The following is a 25,440-nucleotide window of genomic DNA, read 5'->3' as shown; positions in this document are numbered from 1 at the left end:
TCAATGGTCACCATTTTAATTGTATTTCCATTTATCATGAATCCTCTATTGGCACATGGCTATTTTTAAAAAAAAAAAAGCTGCATTGAGTAATAATAGATAGGAAAGCAAAAGCCTTAATGGAAGATAACATACAACAACATACAAATAGGAGAAATTAAGTGCCTTTACATTTAATGGAAATGAAGTAGGAATGTGTTAACTTCTCCAAGCAGTATAAAGAAACAGACTACCTCAAGAATACGATATAAGAAGGTGAAAATGTGGTTACCTGATGAGTTTGCAATTTCACCATCAGAACATGGTACACAATAAAAACAGCAAGATGGTTTTCCAGTCTGAGGAATTTTCCTATGACCAGAAGAGCAGATCTCACTGCATATTGAAGTAGGAGTCTAAAATCAAAATAAAAAGTCAAATGCGGTCTTGTATGGTTAAATGAAACATTACAGGAACTATAATTTATATACATGTATGTATGTGTATTCATTATAATTATATTTTAATAAGATTGTGTTAAACACAGTAAAAACAACATAACTGTTATCTATATTTGTTTTGCAAAATTGATTGAATCCAGCTGTTAATGCTTATTAATGGGACATTAAATTCAACACTTAATCCCCCCTTACATTGCACAATTAAGGAAAATAAATAATCATTGCAATATGTCTATTTATTTTTGCCTGCATTTGTTTTAAAATGCCTCTGTAACATGTTCCAGCTACACAACCTCCATAGAGGAATCTGCCAGAGTCTGCACTATTCTATGCAGTAGTTGGTTAGCACAGAGCATATGTTCTTAATTGTCTGCAGGAGACAAGTTACATGGATTCCAGCAGGTTTTTACAAGGTTTGAAAAAACTTGAGAATTGTGATAACAAAATTACATTGTTATTTTAAAAAAACAAACAAAACATTTAGGGCCAGATTACAGCGTTTTCGTTAAATCTTTGCTAGAAGTATTTATTATTAGTATTATTATTATTATTATTATTATAATCAGGAATTTGGAGAGTGGCAACAGATTCCACAGTGCTAAGTAAGAAGTAAGCTTTCTGTGCATGTCAGGTAGCGCACGTATTACAAGTTGAAAGTAAAAGATTTGTGCGTGAGCAAAATCCTAAGCGGGCTTCCCAAATATAGTGACCGCGTTAATGTATTCTCCCCAAAGAAGTCAATAGAAAGCGTACAAGAAAAAAACTAACACCTATCGCTCGCACACTAACCTGAAAGCAGTTGTGAATATTTTATATTCCAATGTTCCTAACATACAGAACAATGTAATTTTTATTGTCAATACAAAAATAATAATTCTAGAGATATCTATTTTACATTAACATTGTATATATATGTATATGTATATAAGTTGGAGCTTGTTGGTGAGAGTGCACATACTACAAAACCTGGTTCTATATATATATATATATATATATATATACTGTATATATATATATATATATATATATATATATGTATATAAATATATATATATATATATATATATAGATATATCCATATCCAAAGTCCAAGCTACAGTATTGCCCTCCTAAGGTCATCCGCCTGGGTGCAAAGATGTAATAAATGTTTTGTGGAATATAGCTCAAATCGTTTAACCTAGGAATGTGAAATTTGGAAGTTGCGTTGTTTTTATGACATAGGCACCCACTACTAAAGGATTATTGGAAATTACGTCCCTAAGGGGGTGAAAAAGGGAGGTGAACTTTTTTATAAGGATACCTAGATCTCAAAATCCAACGATGTTACAGACGTGAAAATTGGTATTTAGATTCTCCTTGAAAAATAAAGAAACACATGTTTTATCATATCACAAAATCGACTTAAGGTGGGTCAAAAGAGGGGGGGGGCTGATTTATGAGGATACCTATATCTCAAAAACCAACAATGTTACAGACGGGAAACTTTGTATTTAGATTCTCCTTGAAAAATAAAGAAACACATGTTTTATCATTTCCCCAAAATCCACTTAAGGGGGGTCAAAAGAGGGGGGGGGGCTGATATATGAGGATACATATATCTGAAATAGCAAAGATGTTACAGACGTGAAAATTGGTATTTAGTTTCTCCTTGAAAAATAAAGAAACACGTGTTTTACCATTTCCCAAAAATCTACTTAAGGGCATCAAAAGGGCGGGCTTATTTATGAAGATATCTATATGTCAAAAAACTAAATTGGTATTTAGATTACAAGAAACACAGAGAATTAACAAAAACTCAAAAAGTTCATGTCGGTGAGTGTGCAACCCGAACTGGCACACACGTGAGGGCACATGTCGCTGGGAGTGGTCGTATTTTTTCTCTATTTTTTACAATTCACAAAATTCACGCGAGCAACAGCTAGTATATATATATATATATATATATATATATACATATATATATATATGCATATATATATATACATATATATATATATATATATATATATATACTGTATATATATAAATAAATAATACAAAGGTTTCTTTGTGAAGAACATGGGAATGTAAAATATGCATAAATATGCATAATGTCCATTGGGGTTTGCAAATTAGGTCTAATGCAGTGTCAGGTTAGCGCACATGAAGAATTGATAACTTTAATATGTGTTAAATATTAAAAAATATTATTAGAAAATATTAATAATTATTATACATACTGTAAAAAGTATAAATATATATAATGCCAAACAAAACAGCAACAAATCAGGATTTGCATCAAAATAAAGGTCAAATGTATTTTTATGCAAATACTGGTTTGTTGCTGTTTTGTTTGGCATTATTATTATTCACAGACCTACCAGATGTTTATATATATATCCTGTGGTTTATTTTGAATTTTTTTACATTATTTATAATAATTTTTAATAATTTGTATTAATATTTTATATTTAATATTTCAACAATGCCCAATTAAATATATATATATATATATATATATACACACGCACACAAGATGAGGTACAGCACTGTATTGCCACAAAGTCTTACTTATTCAAGTGCACATAGACTGCTAACCCCATTGTTTATCCAATCCAAGAAAATAGAAGTAGTCTCAGCACTGCTTAATCAAAATAAATCCTATATTGAGGTGAAGAGGGTAAAACGCAGCGACGTTTCGGGCCTACATTGCCCCTACTCATGCTGTAATACACAGGTAACTATTTCCTTTTAAAGCACCTGAAACCTTAAAGGACCAGTCAACACAATAGATTTGCATAATCAACCAATGCAAGATAACAAGACAATGCAATAGCACTTAGTCTGAACTTTAAATGAGTAGTAGATTTTTTTATAACAAATTTCAAAGTTATGTATATTTCCACTCCCCTTCTACCATGTGATGGCAATCAGTCAATCACAAATGCATATACGTATAGTCTGTGAATTCTTGCACATGCTCAGTAGGATCTGGTGACTCAAAAATAGTAAATATAAAAGACTGTACACATTTTTTTTAATGGAAGTAAATTGGAAAATTGTTTAAAATTACTTGGATCAAGACTTCATTCCAATGATGGACTTCTTCAGCCGCCGCTTGAATCAAGACTTCAGCTGGAGGATGGACGTCACTCTTCAGCCCCCGCTTGGGCTTAGATCAAGACTTTGGACCCTCTTCTGGACCGATCGGTGAACCCGGTGAGGTGAAGACAAATTAGGGAGATCTTCAGGGGCTTAGTGTTAAGTTTATTTAAGGGGGGTTTGGGTTAGATTAGGGGTATGTGGGTGGTGGGTTGTAATGTTGGGGGGGTATTGTATGGGTTTTTTTTACAGGCAAAAGAGCTGAATTCTTTGGGGCATGCCCCGCAAAGGGCCCTTTTAAGGGCTGGTAAGGTAAAAGAGCTTTTCTATTTTAATTTTAGAATAGGGTAGGGCATTTTTTTTATTTTGGGGGGCTTTGTTATTTTATTAGGGGGCTTAGAGTAGGTGTAATTAGTTTAAAATTGTTGTAATATTTTTCAAATGTTTGTAAATATTTTTTTATTTTTTGTAACTTAGTTCTTTTTTATTTTTTGTACTTTAGTTAGTTTATTTAATTGTATTTATTTGTAGGTATTGTATTTAATTTATTTATTGATAGTGTAGTGTTAGGTTTCATTGTAGATAATTGTAGGTATTTTATTTAATTAATTTATTGATAGTGTAGTGTTAGGTTTAATTGTAACTTAGGTTAGGATTTATTTTACAGGTAATTTTGTAATTATTTTAACTAGGTAGCTATTAAATAGTTATTAACTATTTAATAGCTATTGTACCTGGTTAAAATAATTACAAAGTTGCCTGTAAAATAAATATTAATCCTAAAATAGCTACAATATAATTATTATTTATATTGTAGCTATATTAGGGTTTATTTTACAGGTAAGTATTTAGCTTTAAATAGGAATAATTTATTTAATAAGAGTTAATTTATTTCGTTAGATTTAAATTATATTTAACTTAGGGGAGTTTTAGGGTTAAGGTTAGACTTAGCTTTAGGGGTTAATAAATTTATTAGAGTAGCGGTGAGCTCCGGTCGGCAGATTAGGGGTTAATACTTGAAGTTAGGTGTCAGCGATGTTAGGGAGGGCAGATTAGGGGTTAATACTATTTATTATAGGGTTATTGAGGCGGGAGTGAGGCGGATTAGGGGTTAATACATTTATTATAGTAGCGGTGAGGTCCGGTCGGCAGATTAGGGGTTAATAATTGAAGGTAGATGGAGGCGATGTTGGGGGCCGCAGATTAGGGGTTAATAAATATAATATAGGGGTCGGCAGTGTTAGGGGCAGCAGATTAGGGGTACATAGGGAAAACGTAGGTTGCTGCGGTGTATGGAGCGGCAGATTAGGGGTTAAAAAATAAATGCAGGGGTCCGCGATAGCGGGGGCGGCAGATTAGGGGTCAATAAGTGTAAGGCTAGGGGTGTTTAGACTCGGGGTACATGTTAGGGTGTTAGGTGCAGACGTAGGAAGTGTTTCCCCATAGGAAACAATGGGGCTGCGTTAGAAACATAGAAACATAGATATTGACGGCAGATAAGAACCATAGGCCCAGCAAGTCTGCCCGACCTTACCTAACAGTATAAACTTATCTAGTTCGTAGGATAGCCCTATGCTTGTCCCATGCATTTTTAAAGTCCCCCACAGTGTTTGTTGCTACTACCTCTTGAGGAAGTTTATTCCATAAATCAATCACTCTTTCTGTAAAGAAGTGCTTCCTCAAATTACTTCTGAATCTACTACCCTTTAGCTTAAGCTCATGACCCCTTGTTCTTGAATTTTCCATTTTATGTAAAATATCCACAGCCTCAGTTTTACTAAACCCTTTAATGTACTTGAAAGTTGCTATCATATCACCTCTTTCCCTTCTCTCCTCTAAGCTATACATATTTAGGTCATTGAGCCTATCCTGGTAAGTTTTATTTTTTAGACCATGTACCATTTTGGTAGCCCTCCTTTGCACAGATTCAAGTTTGTTAATATCCTTCTGAAGATATGGTCTCCAGAACTGCACACAATACTCAAGATGAGGCCTAACTAATGATCTATAAAGTGGCATAAGAACCTTACTATTTCTGCTGCAAATACCTCTACCAATACATCCAAGCATTCTGCTAGCCTTACTCGCTGCATTACTACATTGTTTACTAAGTTTTAAATCATCTGAAATAATAATTCCCAAGTCCTGTTCCTCGTCTGTAACAGTCAGTAAAGTGTCATTGAGTCTGTAATTAACATTTGGATTTTTCTTCCCTAAATGCATTATTTTACACTTTGCTGTGTTAAACTTTAGACCCCAGTCATTTGTCCAATCCTCCAATTGTTGTATATCACTTCTCATTTTGTCTACCCCCCCTGGAACATCCACTCTGTTGCAAATTTTTGTATCATCTGCAAAGAGACATACTTTCCCCTGTAGCCCTTTGCTGATATCGCAGATAAATATGTTAAACAAAACAGGCCCCAGAACTGACCCCTGAGGAACACCACTAGTAACAGCCCCCTCTGCTGAATGAACTCCATTTACTAAGACACTTTGTTTTCTGTCCTTAAGCCAGCATTCCACCCAGTTCACAATTTTTGAATCTAGACCAAGGAGATATAGTTTGTGAATAAGTTTATTGTGTGGGACGGTGAACGTTGCTTTTTTTGCAGGTGTTAGGTTTTTTTTTTCAGCTCAAACTGCCCCATTGTTTTCTATGGGGGAATTGTGCACAAGCACGTTTTTGAAGCTGGCCGCGTCCGTAAGCACCGCTGGTATTGAGAGTTGCAGTGGCGGTCAATATGCCTGTACGCTCCCTTTTTGGAGCCTAACGCAGCCCTTCTGTGAACTCTAAATACCAGCGGTATTTAAAAGGTGCGGACGACAAAAAGCCAGCGTTAGATACGCGGATCGTTACCGACAAAACTCTAAGGCCTAGATTTGGAGTTCGGCGGTAGCCGTCAAAACCAGCGTTAGAGGCTCCTAACGCTGGTTTTGGCCGCCCTCTGGTATTTGGAGTCAGTGATTAAAGGGTCTAACGCTCACTTTTCAGCCGCGACTTTTCCATACCGCAGATCCCCCTACGCCATTTGCGTATCCTATCTTTTCAATGGGATCTTTCTAACGCCAGTATTTAGAGTTGTTTCTGAAGTGAGCGTTAGAGCTCTAACGACAAAATTCCAGCCGCCTGAAAATAGCAGGAGTTAAGAGCTTTCTGGCTAACGCCGGTTCATAAAGCTCTTAACTACTGTACCCTAAAGTACACTAACACCCATAAACTACCTATGTACCCCTAAACCGAGGCCCCCCCCACATCGCCGCCACTCGATTAAAAATTTTAACCCCTAATCTGCCGACCGCCACCTACGTTATACTTATGTACCCCTAATCTGCTGCCCCTAACCCCGCCGACCCCTGTATTACATTTATTAACCCCTAACCTGCCCCCCACAACGTCGCCGCCAGCTACTTAAAATAATTAACCCAATTAACCCCTAATCTTCCGACCGCAAAGCGCCGCCACCTACGTTATCCCTATGTACCCCTAATCTGCTACCCCTAACACCGCCGACCCCTATATTATATTTATTAACCCCTAATCTGCCCCCCTCAACGTCGCCGACACCTGCCTACACTTATTAACCCCTAATCTGCTGAGCGGACCTGAGCGCTACTATAATAAAGTTATTAACCCCTAATCCGCCTCACTAACCCTATCATAAATAGTATTAACCCCTAATCTGCCCTCCCTAACATCGCCGACACCTACCTTCAATTATTAACCCCTAATCTTCCGAGCGGAGCTCACCGCTATTCTAATAAATGTATTAACCCCTAACGCTAAGTCTAATCCTAACACTAACACCCCCATAACTTAAATATAATTTACATCTAACGAAATTAATTAACTCTTATTAAATAAATGATTCCTATTTAAAGCTAAATACTTACCTGTAAAATAAATCCTAATATAGCTACAATATAAATTATAATTACATTGTAGCTATTTTAGGATTAATATTTATTTTACAGGCAACTTTGTAATTATTTTAACCAGGTACAATAGCTATTAAATAGTTAAGAACTATTTAATAGTTACCTAGTTAAAATAATAACAAATTTACCTGTAAAATAAATCCTAACCTAAGATATAATTAAACCTAACACTACCCTATCAATAAAATAATTAAATAAACTACCTACAATTACCTACAATTAACCTAACACTACACTATCAATAAATTAATTAAACACAATTGCTACAAATAAATACAATTAAATAAACTAGCTAAAGTACAAAAAATAAAAAAGAACTAAGTTACAAAAAATAAAAAAATATTTCTGATTGGCTTATCGGAACAGCCAATAGAATACGAGCTCAATCTGATTGGCTGATTGGATCAGCCAATCGGATTGAACTTGATTCTGATTGGCTGATTCCATCAGCCAATCAGAAAATTCCTACCTTAATTCCGATTGGCTGATAGAATCCTATCAGCCAATCGGAATTCGAGGGACGCCATCTTGGATGACGTCCCTTAAAGGAACCGTCATTAGTCGGGAGACAACGGAAGAAGAGGATGGATCCGCGTCGCCTGCTTCAAGATGGACCCGCTCCGCACCGGATGGAAGAAGATCGAAGATGCCGCTTGGAGAAGATGTTTGCCGGTCCGGATGTCCTCTTCTTGCCGGATAGGAGGAAGACTTTGGAGCCTCTTCTGGACCTCTTCAGCACCGGATGATGGATCGCCAACCCCCGCTTGGGTTGGATGAAGATGTTGGAGCCAGGACGGATCGGTGAACCTGGTATGGTGAAGACAAGGTAGGAAGATCTTCAGGGGCTTAGTGTTAGGTTTATTTAAGGGGGGTTTGGGTTAGATTAGGGGTATGTGGGTGGTGGGTTGTAATGTTGGGGGGGGGTATTGTATTTATTCTTTTACAGGCAAAAGAGCTGAAATTCTTGGGGCATGCCCCGCAAAGGGCCCTGTTCAGGGCTGGTAAGGTAAAAGAGCTTGTAACTTTTTTAATTTAGAATAGGGTAGGGAATTTTTTATTTGGGGGGGCTTTGTTATTTTATTAGGGGGCTTAGAGTAGGTGTAATTAGTTTAAAATTGTTGTAATATTTTTCTTATGTTTGTAAATATTTTTTTATTTTTTGTAACTTAGTTCTTTTTTATTTTTTGTACTTTAGCTAGTTTATTTAATTGTATTTATTTGTAGCAATTGTGTTTAATTAATTTATTGATAGTGTAGTGTTAGGTTAATTGTAGGTAATTGTAGGTAGTTTATTTAATTATTTTATTGATAGGGTAGTGTTAGGTTTAATTATATCTTAGGTTAGGATTTATTTTACAGGTAAATTTGTTATTATTTTAACTAGGTAACTATTAAATAGTTCTTAACTATTTAATAGCTATTGTACCTGGTTAAAATAATTACAAAGTTGCCTGTAAAATAAATATTAATCCTAAAATAGCTACAATGTAATTATAATTTATATTGTAGCTATATTAGGATTTATTTTACAGGTAAGTATTTAGCTTTAAATAGGAATCATTTATTTAATAAGAGTTAATTAATTTCGTTAGATGTAAATTATATTTAAGTTATGGGGGTGTTAGTGTTAGGGTTAGACTTAGCGTTAGGGGTTAATACATTTATTAGAATAGCGGTGAGCTCCGCTCGGAAGATTAGGGGTTAATAATTGAAGGTAGGTGTCGGCGATGTTAGGGGGGGCAGATTAGGGGTTAATACTATTTATGATAGGGTTAGTGAGGCGGATTAGGGGTTAATAACTTTATTATAGTAGCGCTCAGGTCCGCTCGGCAGATTAGGGGTTAATAAGTGTAGGCAGGTGTCGGCGACGTTGAGGGGGGCAGATTAGGGGTTAATAAATATAATATAGGGGTCGTCGATGTTAGGGCAGCAGATTAGGGGTACATAGGGATAACGTAGGTTGCGGCGGTTTACGGAGCGGCAGATTAGGGGTTAAAAAAAATATGCAGGGGTCAGCGATAGCGGGGGCGGCAGATTAGGGGTTAATAAGTGTAAGGTTAGGGGTGTTTAGACTTGGGGTACATGTTAGAGTGTTAGGTGCAGACGTAGGAAGTGTTTCCCCATAGGAAACAATGGGGCTGCGTTAGGAGCTGAACGCTGCTTTTTTACAGGTGTTAGGTTTTTTTTCAGCTCAAACAGTCCCATTGTTTCCTATGGGGGAATCGTGCACGAGCACGTTTTTGAGGCTGGCCGCGTCCGTAAGCAACTCTGGTATCGAGAGTTGCATTTGCGGTAAAAATGCTCTACGCTCCTTTTTTGGAGCCTAACGCAGCATTTGTTTGAACTCTCGATACCAGAGTTAATTTTATGGTGCGGCCAGAAAAAAGCCCGCGAATCGTTAACAGCCCTTTTACCGCCAAACTCCAAATCTAGGCCTAAATCTAGCCGTTTGTTTTTAATCAGGTTTCCAATTCAGCAATTGGGTGTAAACGGTTAAATATTTTGTATGTAATTAATTGTTGTACACAATGAAATGGCATGTGATGATGTCACCTTTCTAATCCCTCCCACGCCTGCTGATTGGTTACCAGTTTTACTAGTGTGCCTATATAATGTGTGTTGTTTGTAATAGTGATTATCTTAAGAAAGGGGTAGGTGCCTTAAAACGTTACTCTTAATAAAGGTATAGCCTTCATACCATGTGCCACCTTGCTTTCTGTTATAGCATATATTTATATACATATTTGTTAGACCTGTTAGATTATATTTACAACAATTATTACCATTACTACCCACAACTTCATTGTATACGTTTATATTATTTATTTTTATTAAAAACAATCTATTAAAGATTTAAAAACATTAAAGAAATTTGGTTGATTCAAAAATTAGGGACTCTACACCCAGTAGGTTTATATAAAGATTCCGATTTACATTTATTTTTGTAATGTTTTTTAATATTTCTTAGATTGTTTTTAATAAAAAAAATAATATAAACATATACAATGAAGTTCTATGTAGTAATTGTTGTAAATATAATCTAATAGGTATAACAAATATGTATATAAATGTATGTTAACCACTAGATGGCATCTTTGTACAAGCATAGACATAGTTTGGCAATGTATTAGTTAACTAATTAAGGTTTCAGGTCCTTTAAAAAGAAGTAGTTACCTGTGTAGGCCCGAAATGTTGCTGTGTTTTACCCTCTTCACCTCAATAAAGGATTTATTTTAATTAAGCAGTGCTGAGACTACTTCTATTGTCTTGGAATATATATATATATATATATATATATATATATATATATATATATATATATATATATATATATAGTATTCCAAATGGATCCCACACTCACTATTACAACACAGCTTCCGGGGTGCACTTTAAATAATGTGATATAGAAATAAAGCAAGAAAGGCACTCTCCGTGTTAATCACCAAACTTTACTGAGGACGGTGGCAACACCGAAAACGTTCACCTAAATTAAAGTTTGGTGATTAACACGGAGAGTGCCTTTCTTGCTTTATTTATATATATATATATATATATATATATATATATATATAAAACATAGAAACACCCAGCACTCACCAGCTAGCTCACAGCTAAGATAAAATCACAACTGGAAAGGTTAGTCACTGCATCTGGCCAAATGGGAAAGCTCAGGCACCACGTCAAGGTCCTTTCCATTGCCTGAATCCCTAACACAGCCACACCATCATGCAAGCTCACCAAGCCAAACAGACTGAGAACAAAGAAGGGGTGCACAGGTGGATGTAATCACCCAGAGAAAATACAAAACATGGAAGGGAACTGCACTCCAAGACCGGACCAGGTACACATCCTGTGAATCAGCAACATCCAGCCCTGGTTGCTAAATAGCACTCCAAAAAAGCTGTGAGGTCACCAGAGCCACAGGCAGTTAACCCCAGTCCGGAATGGGTGCAAGAAACAAGGGGGATTACAAACAAAAAGTAAAACAACACATAGAAACACCCAGCACTCACCAGCTAGCTCACAGCTAAGATAAAATCACAACTGGAAAAGTTAGTCACCGCATCTGGCCAAATGGGAAAGCTCAGGAACCACGTCAAGGTCCTTTCCATTGCCTGAGTCCCTAACACAGCCACACTATCATGCGAGCTCACAAAGCCAAACAGACTGAGAAAAAAGAAGGGGTGCACAGGTGGATGTAATCACCCAGAGAAAATACAAAACATGGAAGGGAACTGCACTCCAAGACCGGACCAGGTACACATCCTGTGACTCAGCAACATCCAGCCCTGGGTGCTAAATAGCACTCCAAAAAAGCTGTGATGTCACCAGAGCCACAGGCAGTTAACCCCAGTCCGGAATGGGTGCAAGAAACAAGGGGGATTACAAACAAAAAGTAATACAACACATAGAAACACCCAGCACTCACCAGCTAGCTCACAGCTAAGATAAAATCACAACTGGAAAGGTTAGTCACCACATCTGGCCAAATGGGAAAGCTCAGGCACCATGTCAAGGTCCTTTCCATTGCCTGAATCCCTAACACAGCCACACCATCATCCGAGCTCACAAAGCCAAACAGACTGAGAACAAAGAAGGGGTGCACAGGTGAATGTAATCACCCAGAGAAAATACAAAACATGGAAGGGAACTGCACTCCAAAACCGGACCAGGTACACATCCTGTGACTCAGCAACATCCAGCCCAGGCTGCTAAATAGCACTCCAAAAAAGATGTGATGTCACCAGAGCCACAGGCAGTTAACCCCAGTCCGGAATGGGTGCAAGAAACAAGGGGGATTACAAACAAAAAGTAAAACAACACATATAAACACCCAGCACTCACCAGCTAGCTCACAGCTAAGATAAAATCACAACTGGAAAAGTTAGTCACCGCATCTGGCCAAATGGGAAAGCTCAGGCACCACATCAAGGTCCTTTCCATTGCCTGAGTCCCTAACAGAGCCACACCATCATGCGAGCTCACAAAGCCAAAAAGACTGAGAGCAAAGAAGGGGTGCACAGGTGGATGTAATCACCCAGAGAAAATACAAAACATGGAAGGTAACTGCACTCCAAGACCGGACCAGGTACACATCCTGTGACTAAGCAACATCCAGCCCTGGGTGCTAAATAGCACTCCAAAAAAGCTGTAATGTCACCAGAGCCACAGGCAGTTAACCCCAGTCTGGAATGGGTGCAAGAAACAAGGGGGATTACAAACAAAAAGTAATACAACAGATAGAAACACCCAGCACTCACCAGCTAGCTCACAGCTAAGATAAAATCACAACTGGAAAGGTTAGTCACCGCATCTGGCCAAATGGGAAAGCTCAGGCACCACGTCAAGGTCCTTTCCATTGCCTGAGTCCCTAACACAGCCACACCATCATGCAAGCTCACAAAACCAAACAGACTGAGAACAAAGAAGGGGTGCACAGGTGGATGTAATCACCCAGAGAAAATACAAAACATGGAAGGGAACTGCACTCCAAGACCGGACCAGGTACACATCCTGTGACTCAGCAACACCCAGCCCTGGCTGCTAAATAGCACTCCAAAAAAGCTGTGATGTCACCAGAGCAACAGGCAGTTAACCCCAGTCCGGAATGGGTGCAAGAAACAAGGGGGATTACAAACAAAAAGTAATACAACACATAGAAACACCCAGCACTCACCAGCTAGCTCACAGCTAAGATAAAATCACAACTGGAAAGGTTAGTCACCGCATCTGGCCAAATGGGAAAGCTCAGGCACCACATCAAGGTCCATTCCATTGCCTGAGTCCCTAACACAGCCACACCATCATGCGAGCTCACAAAGCCAAACAGACTGAGAACAAAGAAGGGGTGCACAGGTGGATGTAATCACCCAGAGAAAATACAAAACATGGAAGGGAACTACACTCCAAGACCGGACCAGGTACACATCCTGTGACTCAGCAACATCCAGCCCTAGGTGCTAAATAGCACTCCAAAAAAGCTGTGATGTCACCAGAGCCACAGGCAGTTAACCCCTTGTTTCTTGCACCCATTCCGGACTGGGGTTAACTGCCTGTGGCTCTGGTGACATCACAGCTTTTTTGGAGTGCTATTTAGCACCCAGGGCTGGATGTTGCTGAGTCACAGGATGTGTACCTGGTCCGGTCTTGGAGTGTAGTTCCCTTCCATGTTTTATATATATATATATATATATATATATATATATATATAAATATATATATGATAATGTAAAATAGGAACCTATACCTATATATCTATGGAAATAGATATATAGGTATAGGTATATACATATAAATATAGAAATATGTATTTACAATAAAAATTACATTATCCTGTAAGTGAAGAACATTGGAATGTTAAATATGTACAGTAAATATATAGTAAAACACATAAATACTTAAATACATATGTAAACACACACACATGTGTGTATATATATATATATATATATATATATATATATATATATATATAAATATATACACATATGCATGTACTGTATATGTGCAATATATCCCTTTGCAGTCAAATACCTTGTCATATACCACATACCTTTTTACCATTATAACTGTTTTCTTTTAATATTTCTAAGAATATTTTTTTTAGATAGTGTTGATTTGAGTGTAACTGCAATTTTAAATGTATTTATGTTGTGTTTTAAACAACTTTTTTTAACTCACTATCCGTTACGCAAGGATTTCAGTTGCGCTATTCTTATGAGTGCAAAATGCGATTGTGCTCTCACGATATTCTTCACTTTCAACTTGTAATAAGTGTGATATTTCAGACGTGCGCAAAAAATCTGATATCGCTTGTGGGCCACTTGTAATCTTGCCCTTATATTACAGTGCAGTGGTGAATTAATGATTTATGATATGAGTTTAATTTCTATTTAAGCCTAGTTACAAATCATGACATCCCAGTGCAAGCAGAATTGCTTTTTTAGATAAATCATTCTGAACTAATACAATATTTAAATAAACTAAAAATACCCCATTTAAGTTTGTTGTACTCATAGATAGATACACTTAAGTTTTTGTGCAGCAATACATTGTCTGATCACTGGGGATTATTATGTTAAATGCCTTTAAATTATGATATAATGCATATAAATTCTGTGTTCCTGAAATAAATATCTTATTGAAAAAAAATGAAGAATTCATTAAAATGTATACTCTCTCCTCATCACGAGGTGCAATATCTGCACCGTTATATGCCTAGATTACAAATGGAACAGTATTTTGTGCAAGATTGCGCCGTAAACGTGTTACTATGAGTATATCATGAGCATCTGTGCTCTTGTATTGCAAGTTTAAAGTAGTTTTCCTGCTAGAGTGTTAGTATTTCTCGAGTGAAAACTTACCAGAGTTGAAAGGGAACCATGATTGTCATTGTGAAGTTACCAGAAAACTAGAAACCTACTAGTTACACCTTATACAAATGCATCTTCATCACCGCAAGTTTTTGGTCATCAGGCCCCAAATCAATAATGGAGTTTCCATTTTTTTCTTTTGAAGCTATGTACGATTTACCATTTGTTGGACTGACTTGATACGCTGCAGTGATCATGTCTGCCTGACATTGCTTGTGCACTGCTTGTGCAATGCTGCCCCCTGCAGATTTGTAGCTAATTGGTCGCTAGAAGGGGTGTCAATCAACCTGATCATATCTGATCAGGTTGATTGCTGTCCGCCACTCAGAGGCGGCGAATCAGTTAAGGAGCAGCAGTCTTAAAACCGCTGCTACTTAACTGTTGTTTCCGGCGAGCCTGAAGGAAACATTCGGCCCTTTATAATTCGGCTCCATTGTACTTAAATTATCTGTAATTCATTTAAAATCAGGCTATAAACATGCTGGTATTTTGTATTTTCCTGAAATAAATGTGAAACAAAAGCTTTTCATATTTAAATTGAACCAAACTGTGCAGTGTCAGTACTACTCCTCATTGTTGTATAAGTTCAAATGCTCATCCAACCTGTCAGAAAATGACCATTTTTAGGAAGTGCCTATCACCCAATGCACATTAGTAGTAAGTGTCATGAGATGCAGGACATATGCAGGACACAGCAATGATGGTACAACTCTATTTTATTACAGAGCATAGCAATACACATCCAGACAGGTTGATTGTACTAAACTAACTGCGACACAGACACAGACCTCAGCCCCGCCCACCAGCTAGTGACATCACATCCTGCTATCATCACATCTTCCCCTTTTTCAAAGGCAAAGCATACATTCGCATATATTAAATAACAAGGTACACCAACAGGGTATACAACAACATTTTGTTTTAGAACATTATAAGAACAGATGGATTAGAAAACATGAACAAATAAATTACATCCTGACTTGGACATCGGGGTAGACTACCCTAGTCCACAGTGACCATGGGATTATTCTGCCCATACTTCCGGTCACTGTTCTAGCTAAAGTCAGTCCCTGTATCGGGCCGGAAGCCTCACCACTCTTCCGCTTGATGTAACTTTGCATGAACTGTCCTCTGATACAGAGGATGGTGAACAAGAGTCTGCTGGAGGCAAAGATATATCCCCGCTATGATCTTGCTGAGGGGAAGGCACCTCTCTTAGAACAGGAGATCCCACCGGCGGTGGTACTGAGGTATCCGGTTCCAGACTCTCAGGTACAGGCTGAAGATGTCTTCGGTTACGGCGTGTAACCGTCCCTCCCTCTGTAAGGACTGTGTAAGACCTTGGTTCTGGAGAGCGGCCCACTACCATAGCAGGCGTCTTCCATTTCTTCTCATCATCCAGTTTAATTCTGACACTTTGGCCCGCTTTCAGTTCCTGTAAAGGCCTGACAGAATGTCTCCTGTCGTAGAAGAAACGATAACCCTTTTTGGCCTCTTCATCCCTCCTAAGGACTTCGTCCCGAGGAACAGGGCCAGGCGGCTTGAAGACACCCACTGAGGGTAAAGTGGTGCGAATCTGGCGTCCTAGCATCAGCTGTGCCGGGCTAAACCCGGTGGCTTGAATGGGCGTCGCCCTGTATGACAAGAGGGCTAGGTACGGTTCAGATTGCTTTAGGATGAATTTTGTTGTTTGAACTGCCCTTTCAGCCATTCCGTTGGCCTGCGGATAATGTGGACTTGACGTGGAATGTACAAAATCATATTCCCTGCTGAAAGCACTGAACTCTGTAGAAGCGAACTGCATGCCATTATCACTCACCAGCTCCATTGGAATGCCCCAGCGGGCGAACAAGCTCTTCAGGCGAATGATAACGGCCTGACTTGTGATATCATTCAGGGGTGCTATTTCCAAATACCTGGAATAGTAGTCGATAACAACAAGAAACTTTTTCCCGTGCAGTTCACACAAATCAGCAGCTATTTTCTGCCACGGCCCCGCAGGCAGCGGAGTAGACATTAAGGGCTCCCTTCTCTGAGTAGGCCGGCGTTCCCGGCAAAAGGCACATTTAGACACGTGATTTGCAATGTCGGAGCTGATCCCAGGCCACCACACAGCTGTAGCTGCTCTTTCTCTGCACTTTGTAATGCCTAAGTGGCCATCATGAATCCTGTTTAACATCTCCTTCCTCATGCTGACAGGAATTACAATACGGTCTTGGAACAGTACCAACCCCTCCAGCTCCGTGAGCTGTGACCTCTCTGGCTGGTAAGCATTTAAAGACATCCAGGCTGCCCGGCTCTCGGGCCAGCCATCTCTTATGTACTTTATAACTTCTTGCAGATCTGTGTCCAAATATGTCTCTTTCTTTATCTCTTCCAGTTTCCTTGAAGAAATGGACTTAGAGGCCAGAACTGAATCAACATACACTTTTACATCCGACTCTGTGGAGGATTCTTCAGCAGCAGCCAGCGGGAGCCTGGACAGTGTATCTGCCACAACCAGCTGCTTCCCCGGCACATGCACTGCCTGAACATTGAACCTGAGTAGTCTCATTAAAAGTCTCTGGCATCTCAAGGGTGTTTTGTCGATGTCATAAGAATTGATAAGAGGGACTAGCGGTTTGTGGTCAGTTTCCAGACTAAATTTCTCCAAACCCACTAGATAACGCTGAAAGCGCTCACAGGCCCAAACTGCAGCCAGGCACTCTTTCTCAATTTGAGCGTATTTTGACTCCGCAGCCGTCAGTGTGCGGGAACAGTAGGCGATGGGCTGTAGTTTGTTGTCATTCAGCTGCAGGAGTGCAGCCCCCAACCCATAACTGCTTGCATCAGCACTAACCACAGTCTTTTTTGAAGGGTCGTAGAACCCCAGCACTGGGGCAGACCCCAGCAGGGACTTAGCATGCAGGAACGCTTTTTCTTGTGAGGGTCCCCAGACCCAGGCAACATCTTTCTTAAGCAACTCTGTGATAGGGTGCAAAACTGTAGATAAATCTGGAAGAAACTTGCCCACGTAATTTACTAGGCCCAATATCTGTCTCAGCTCATGTACATCAGAAGGGCTTTTCATCTGTTCGATAGCCCGAATTTTCTCGGGGTCCGGCTTGATGCCATCCCCGTTGATGATATGCCCAAAGTAGCATAATTCAGTTTTCCTAAAATGACATTTTTCTTTATTCAGCTTCAGCCCAGACTCTTTGATAGCCTGCAGCACACAACTCAAACGCTGATCATGCTCCTCCACTGTAGACCCATACACTAGAATGTCGTCCATGACGACTGCTGTGCCCACGTGGCCACTCAGGAGAGAACTCATTTCCCTCTGAAAGATCTCAGGAGCGGAGGATATCCCAAAGGGAAGTCTGCAGAAACAGAACCGACCTACCGGAGTGATAAAGGTAGTCAGTTTGCGGCACTTTGGATCCAGGGGGATCTGCCAAAAGCCGCTAGAAGCGTCTAATGTGGAAAAGAACTTCGCCCCAGCCAACTTCGGGGCTATATCTTCCAGTGTCGGCAGCACAAATCTCTCCCTCTTCACTGCCTCATTCAACCTTTTCAGGTCCACACAGATGCGCACCTTTCCGTTTTTCTTTGCAACTGGAACAATGGGGGCACACCAATCAGTTGCTTCAACAACCTCTTCAATAACCCCCATAGACTTCATGCGCATGAGCTCTTTCTCCACTTGAGGCATGAGCGGGAACGGAATTCTACGAGGAGTAGAAATACTGTACGGGACTGCATCACTTTTAAGTGCTATACGGACAGGTTTGCAGCTCAGTAGGCCCAACTCGCCAAACATATCTTCAGAGATCTCATTCACTCTGGCCACGAGGCCCAAGTCACAGGCTGCTTTTCTGCTCAATAAACTGTTAACACACTGACCTCGGATCACATGCACCCACATGGTGAACTTCCTTTGTTTGTACTCACAGCTGGCAAGAAATTTCCCCACACAATCAATGCGGCCACCAGGACTATGAACATTTGTAGTAACCTTCGCCAGCTGGGGCTGTCGAGGCAGTTTCATAAATTCAGCAAAAGACATTACAGTGATATCAGCTCCTGTGTCAATCTTAAAATCAACATTGGCTCCCATTACAGTAAAGGTAACTTTCCAATCTTCCTCTGAGCTTGTCCGTTCCACAACAGACCCCACAAAAGACACTTCCTGACCCTCCTGGTCACTGTCCACCTGCATCTCCTTAATGTATTCAGTTTTACACACAACTTCAAAATGGCCTATTCTGTTACATTTTCTGCATCTTTTATCTCTGGCCGGGCATATAGCACTCTGATCATGAGCCCGGTAGCACCGTGTGCATCGGCCATGTTGCGCCCATCCACTTCTAGGCCTTTCCAGTACTTTAGATCTACCGCTCACACTGTGCCTTTCACTAGTAATTTTCCTAGACTGTTGCACTTCATCCACAATACTCTCAGACCTCAGATCAGCACTTTGCTTTTTCACCAGTTCACTCTGGCGGGCCATCCTAATAGCCCCGTCTAACGTTAAATCAGGCTCTAACTGCAGCTTCAGGGAGACTTCAGCATCTGCAATTCCAATAACTATTCTGTCTCTGATTTGCTCTTCTTTAGCAACACCAAACTCACAGAATTCAGCTAATTCATACAGGCTGCGCACAAATGACTCCACAGATTCTCCCACACGCTGATTACGTTTGTGAAAACAAGCTCTCTCATGAATCACATTTCTTTTGGGCACAAAGTGGGCACTGAGTTTATCCATAACTATATCAAAGTTAACTTCTTCCCCTTCTTGGAAAGTAAAAGCATTGAACACTGGCTCTACATCTTTCCCCATAGAGTATAAAAGAGAATTAACTTGTACTTCACCACTCTCCTTGTTCAGTTTGGATGCAATCCTGAAGCGCTGAAACCGCTGACGCCATGTGGGCCAAGCTGCAGGCTGAGAAAAGTCAAAAGGCTCAGGTGGGGTAAACTTTGACATTGCAATCGATCAGGAACAGAAGCGCAGTCCAGAACTTCTGACACCATGTCATGAGATGCAGGACATATGCAGGACACAGCAATGATGGTACAACTCTATTTTATTACAGAGCATAGCAATACACATCCAGACAGGTTGATTGTACTAAACTAACTGCGACACAGACACAGACCTCAGCCCCGCCCACCAGCTAGTGACATCACATCCTGCTATCATCACAGTAAGTATTAAAATGATAATGATGTGCAAGTTTATTTTTAAATTTTAACAGCTTTTACTTATTATTTTTTAAAGGCAAAAGAAAAACAAAGAAGTTTAATTCTGGTATTTTGTATGGATGAAACATCTCTGAGTACAATATTCCTTTAAGGTTTAGTGGGTGGACATTTAGAATCCACCTTTGCCATGCGTATCTGAGCAAAAACTAGGGTTTTTTGTTATGATAGTAACAAGCAAAATAAAAAAAATAAGTTGTACCTGATTAAAATAAGGATTCCAGGTTATAGCATTATCATAAATAAGGTATTTATGATCAATGGAGGAAAAACTACCAATAATGGTTTTCTTGATAGTTCCATTTGTATGAATCACCCAGTTAAAGATATCAAATCTTCCTGGAACGTATCCTTTTTCGTTGAAGAAAATCTCTTCCCCAGAGGTCGTTTTAAAGTAAACATTTTTCAAGTAATCATCAAGCTGAAGAAAAAATCAATAAAAAGATAATGCAATTATTGTTTATTCAAAAGACATAAGAATTATTTCCCTTTTTCCACCCTCAGAAGTGATCAATTAATGGATATTGTGTACTGAAGTATCTGATATAACAGTAGATATAGTTGTCTGGTCTAAACACTATTTAAACATCTAGGAGTAGTGATGTTGCGAATAGCTCACCGGCGAATAGTTCCCGGCGAACATAGCAAGTTTGCGTTCGCCGCGGCGGGCGAACATATGCAATGTTCGATCCGCCCCCTATTCATCATCATTGAGTAATACTTTGACCCTGTACCTTACAGTCAGCAGACACATTCCAGCCAATCAGCAGCAGACCCTCCTTCCCAGAACCTCCTACCTCCTGGACAGCATCCATTTTAGATTCATTCGGAAGCTGCATTCTTAGTGAGAGGAGGGACAGTGTAGCTGCTGCTGAGTTAATAGGGAAATAGATAGCTAGGCTAGTGTATTCAGTGTCCACTACAGTCCTGAAGGACTCATCTGATCTCTGCTGTAAGGAAAGCACCCCAAAAAAGCAATTTTTAGGGCTAGAACATCAGTCTGCTGTTTTTTTTTTCCCTGTGTAATCTAATTGCAGTTGCCTGCCTGCCAGCGTGTGTGTCAGGCTCACAGTGTATACTGTGCCCAGTGCCACCACTCATATCTGGTATAACAGTAGTGTAGATATAAAAAAAACAACACTTTTTTGACTGTGTTAAATAATATCAGTCAGTTTCCTTCACACGTGTGCGTTTCAGTGCCTGCCTGCCAGGGCACAGTGTCACCCCAGTGCAACTCATATCTGGTGTAACAGTAGTGTAGATTTTAAAAAAACAACACTTTTTTGACTGTGTTAAATAATAGCAGTCAGTTTCCTTCACACGTGTGCGTTTCAGTGCCTGCCTGCCAGGGCACAGTGTCACCCCAGTGCAACTCATATCTGGTGTAACAGTAGTGTAGATTTTAAAAAAACAACACTTTTTTGACTGTGTTAAATAATAGCAGTCAGTTTCCTTCACACGTGTGCGTTTCAGTGCCTGCCAGGGCACAGTGTCACCCCAGTGCAACGCTTATCTGGTGTAACAGTAGTGTAGATTTAAAAAAAACAACACTTTTTTGACAGTGTTAAATAATAGCAGTCAGTTTCCTTCACACGTGTGCGTTTCAGTTCCTGCCTGCCAGGACACAGTGTCACCCCAGTGCAACTCATATCTGGTATAACAGTAGTGTAGATTTAAAAACAACAACACTTTTTTGACTGTGTTAAATAATAGCAGTCAGTTTCCTTCAAACGTGTGCGTTTCAGGGCCTGCCTGCCAGGGCACAGTGTCACCCCAGTGCAACTCATATCTGGTGTAACAGTAGTGTAGATTTAAAAAAAAAAAAACTTTTTTGACTGTGTTAAATAATAGCAGTCAGTTTCCTTCACACGTGTGCGTTTCAGTGCCTGCCTGCCAGGGCACAGTGTCACCCCAGTGCAACTCATATCTGGTGTAACAGTAGTGTAGGTTTAAAAACAACAACACTTTTTTGACTGTGTTAAATAATAGCAGTCAGTTTCCTTCACACGTGTGCGTTTCAGGGCCTAGCTGCAAGGGCACAGTGTCACCCCAGTGCAACTCATATCTGGTGTAACAGTAGTGTAGATTTAAAAAAAAAAAACACTTTTATGACTGTGTTAAATAATAGCAGTCAGTTTCCTTCACACGTGTGCGTTTCAGTGCCTGCCTGCCAGGGCACAGTGTCACCCCAGTGCAACTCATATCTGGTATAACAGTAGTGTAGATTTAAAAAAAAAAAAAACACTTTTTTGACTGTTAAATAATAGCAGTCAGTTTCCTTCACACGTGTGCGTTTCAGTGCCTGCCTGCCAGGTCACAGTGTCACCCCAGTGCAACTCATATCTGGTGTAACAGTAGTGTAGATTTAAAAAAAACAACACTTTTTTGACTGTGTTAAATAATAGCAGTCAGTTTCCTTCACACGTGTGCATTTCAGGGCCTGCCAGGGCACAGTGTCACCCCAGTGCAACTCATATCTGGTGTAACAGTAGTGTACATTTAAAAAAAAAAAACACTTTTTTGACTGTGTTAAATAATAGCTGTCAGTTTCTTTCACACGTGTGCTTTTCAGTGCCTGCCTGCCAGGGCACAGTGTCGCCCCAGTGCAACTCATAACTGGTGTAACAGTAGTGTAGATTTAAAAAAAAAATACTTTTTTGACTGTTTTAAATAATAGCAGTCAGTTTCCTTCACACGTATGCGTTTCAGTGCCTGCCTGCCTGCCAGGGCACAGTGTCACCCCAGTGCAACTCATATCTGGTGTAACAGTAGTATAGATTTAAAAAACAACAACACTTTTTTGACTGTGTTAAATAATAGCAGTCAGTTTCCTTCAAACGTGTGCGTTTCAGGGCTTGCCTGCCAGGACACAGTGTCACCCCAGTGCAACTCATATCTGGTGTAACAGTAGTGTAGATTTAAAAAAAAAACACTTTTTTGACTGTGTTAAATAATAGCAGTCAGTTTCCTTCACACGTGTGCGTTTCATTGTCTGCCTGCCAGGGCACAGTGTCACCCCAGTGCAACTCATATCTGGTGTAACAGTAGTGTAGTTTAAAAAAAACAACACTTTTTTGACTGTGTTAAATAATAGCAGTCAGTTTCCTTCACACGTGTGCGTTTCAGTGCCTGCCAGGGCACAGTGTCAACCCAGTGCAACTCATATCTGGTGTAACAGTAGTGTATATTTAAAAAACAAACCACAACACTTTTTTGACTGTGTTAAATAATAGCTGTCAGTTTCCATCACACGTGTGCTTTTCAGTGCCTGCCTGCCAGGGCACAGTGTCAACCCAGTGCAACTCATATCTGGTGTAACAGTAGTGTAAATTTAAAAAAAAAAAAAAAACACTTTTTGACTGTGTTAAATAATAGCAGTCAGTTTCCTTCACACATGTGCGTTTCAGGGCCTGCCTGCCAGGGCACAGTGTCACCCCAGTGCAACTCATATCTGGTATAACAGTAGTGTAGATTTAAAAAAAAAACACTTTTTTGACTGTGTTAAATAATAGCAGTCAGTTTCCTTCACACGTGTGCGTTTCAGTTCCTGCCTGCCAGGACACAGTGTCACCCCAGTGCAACTCATATCTGGTATAACAGTAGTGTAGATTTAAAAACAACAACACTTTTTTGACTGTGTTAAATAATAGCAGTCAGTTTCCTTCACACGTGTGCGTTTCAGGGCCTGCCTGCCAGGGCACAGTGTCACCCCAGTGCAACTCATATCTGGTGTAACAGTAGTGTAGATTTAAAAAAAAAAAAACTTTTTTGACTGTGTTAAATAATAGCAGTCAGTTTCCTTCACACGTGTGCGTTTCAGTGCATGCCTGCCAGGGCACAGTGTCACCCCAGTGCAACTCATATCTGGTGTAACAGTAGTGTAGGTTTAAAAACAACAACACTTTTTTGACTGTGTTAAATAATAGCAGTCAGTTTCCTTCACACGTGTGCGTTTCAGGGCCTAGCTGCAAGGGCACAGTGTCACCCCAGTGCAACTCATATCTGGTGTAACAGTAGTGTAGATTTAAAAAAAAAAAAACACTTTTATGACTGTGTTAAATAATAGCAGTCAGTTTCCTTCACACGTGTGCGTTTCAGTGCCTGCCTGCCAGGGCACAGTGTCACCCCAGTGCAACTCATATCTGGTATAACAGTAGTGTAGATTTAAAAAAAAAAAAACACTTTTTTGACTGTTAAATAATAGCAGTCAGTTAACTTCACACGTGTGTGTTTCAGTGCCTGCCTGCCAGGGCACGGTGTCACCCCAGTGCAACTCATATCTGGTGTAACAGTAGTGTAGATTAAAAAAAACAAAAAAACTTTTTTGACTGTGTTAAATAATAGCAATCAGTTTCCTTCACACGTGTGCGTTTCAGTGCCTGCCTGCCAGGTCACAGTGTCACCCCAGTGCAACTCATATCTGGTGTAACAGTAGGGTAGATTTTAAAAAAAACAACACTTTTTTGACTGTGTTAAATAATAGCAGTCAGTTTCCTTCACACGTGTGCATTTCAGGGCCTGCCAGGGCACAGTGTCACCCCAGTGCAACTCATATCTGGTGTAACAGTAGTGTACATTTAAAAAAAAAAACACTTTTTTGACTGTGTTAAATAATAGCTGTCAGTTTCTTTCACACGTGTGCTTTTCAGTGCCTGCCTGCCAGGGCACAGTGTCGCCCCAGTGCAACTCATAACTGGTGTAACAGTAGTGTAGATTTAAAAAAAAAAAACTTTTTTGACTGTTTTAAATAATAGCAGTCAGTTTCCTTCACACGTATGCGTTTCAGTGCCTGCCTGCCTGCCAGGGCACAGTGTCACCCCAGTGCAACTCATATCTGGTGTAACAGTAGTATAGATTTAAAAAACAACAACACTTTTTTGACTGTGTTAAAAAATAGCAGTCAGTTTCCTTCAAACGTGTGCGTTTCAGGGCTTGCCTGCCAGGGCACAGTGTCACCCCAGTGCAACTCATATCTGGTGTAACAGTAGTGTAGATTTAAAAAAAAAACACTTTTTTGACTGTGTTAAATAATAGCAGTCAGTTTCCTTCACACGTGTGCGTTTCATTGTCTGCCTGCCAGGGCACAGTGTCACCCCAGTGCAACTCATATCTGGTGTAACAGTAGTGTAGTTTAAAAAAAACAACACTTTTTTGACTGTGTTAAATAATAGCAGTCAGTTTCCTTCACACGTGTGCGTTTCAGTGCCTGCCAGGGCACAGTGTCAACCCAGTGCAACTCATATCTGGTGTAACAGTAGTGTATATTTAAAAAACAAACCACAACACTTTTTTGACTGTGTTAAATAATAGCTGTCAGTTTCCATCACACGTGTGCTTTTCAGTGCCTGCCTGCCAGGGCA

At 39.7% G+C, this 25,440-nt stretch overlaps 1 protein-coding gene across 1 annotated transcript in view; it reads right to left on the bottom strand.

The window, feature by feature from the left end:
* LOC128666088 (vomeronasal type-2 receptor 26-like) overlaps positions 1-25,440 on the bottom strand; it is a 99,134-nt gene that overhangs the window by 59,534 nt on the left and 14,160 nt on the right. Inside the window, exons 2-3 of the mRNA XM_053720484.1 lie at positions 20,283-20,501; positions 272-395 (exon numbers count right to left, since the gene is read on the bottom strand). Coding sequence (XP_053576459.1) covers positions 272-395; positions 20,283-20,501 — 343 coding nt within the window. The remainder of the gene's footprint in view (positions 1-271; positions 396-20,282; positions 20,502-25,440) is intronic.

This window comes from Bombina bombina, chromosome 1 (genome assembly GCF_027579735.1).
Source record: "Bombina bombina isolate aBomBom1 chromosome 1, aBomBom1.pri, whole genome shotgun sequence".
Classification (NCBI taxonomy): Eukaryota; Metazoa; Chordata; class Amphibia; order Anura; family Bombinatoridae; genus Bombina; species Bombina bombina.
This window is presented reverse-complemented; position numbering and strand designations above follow the sequence as displayed.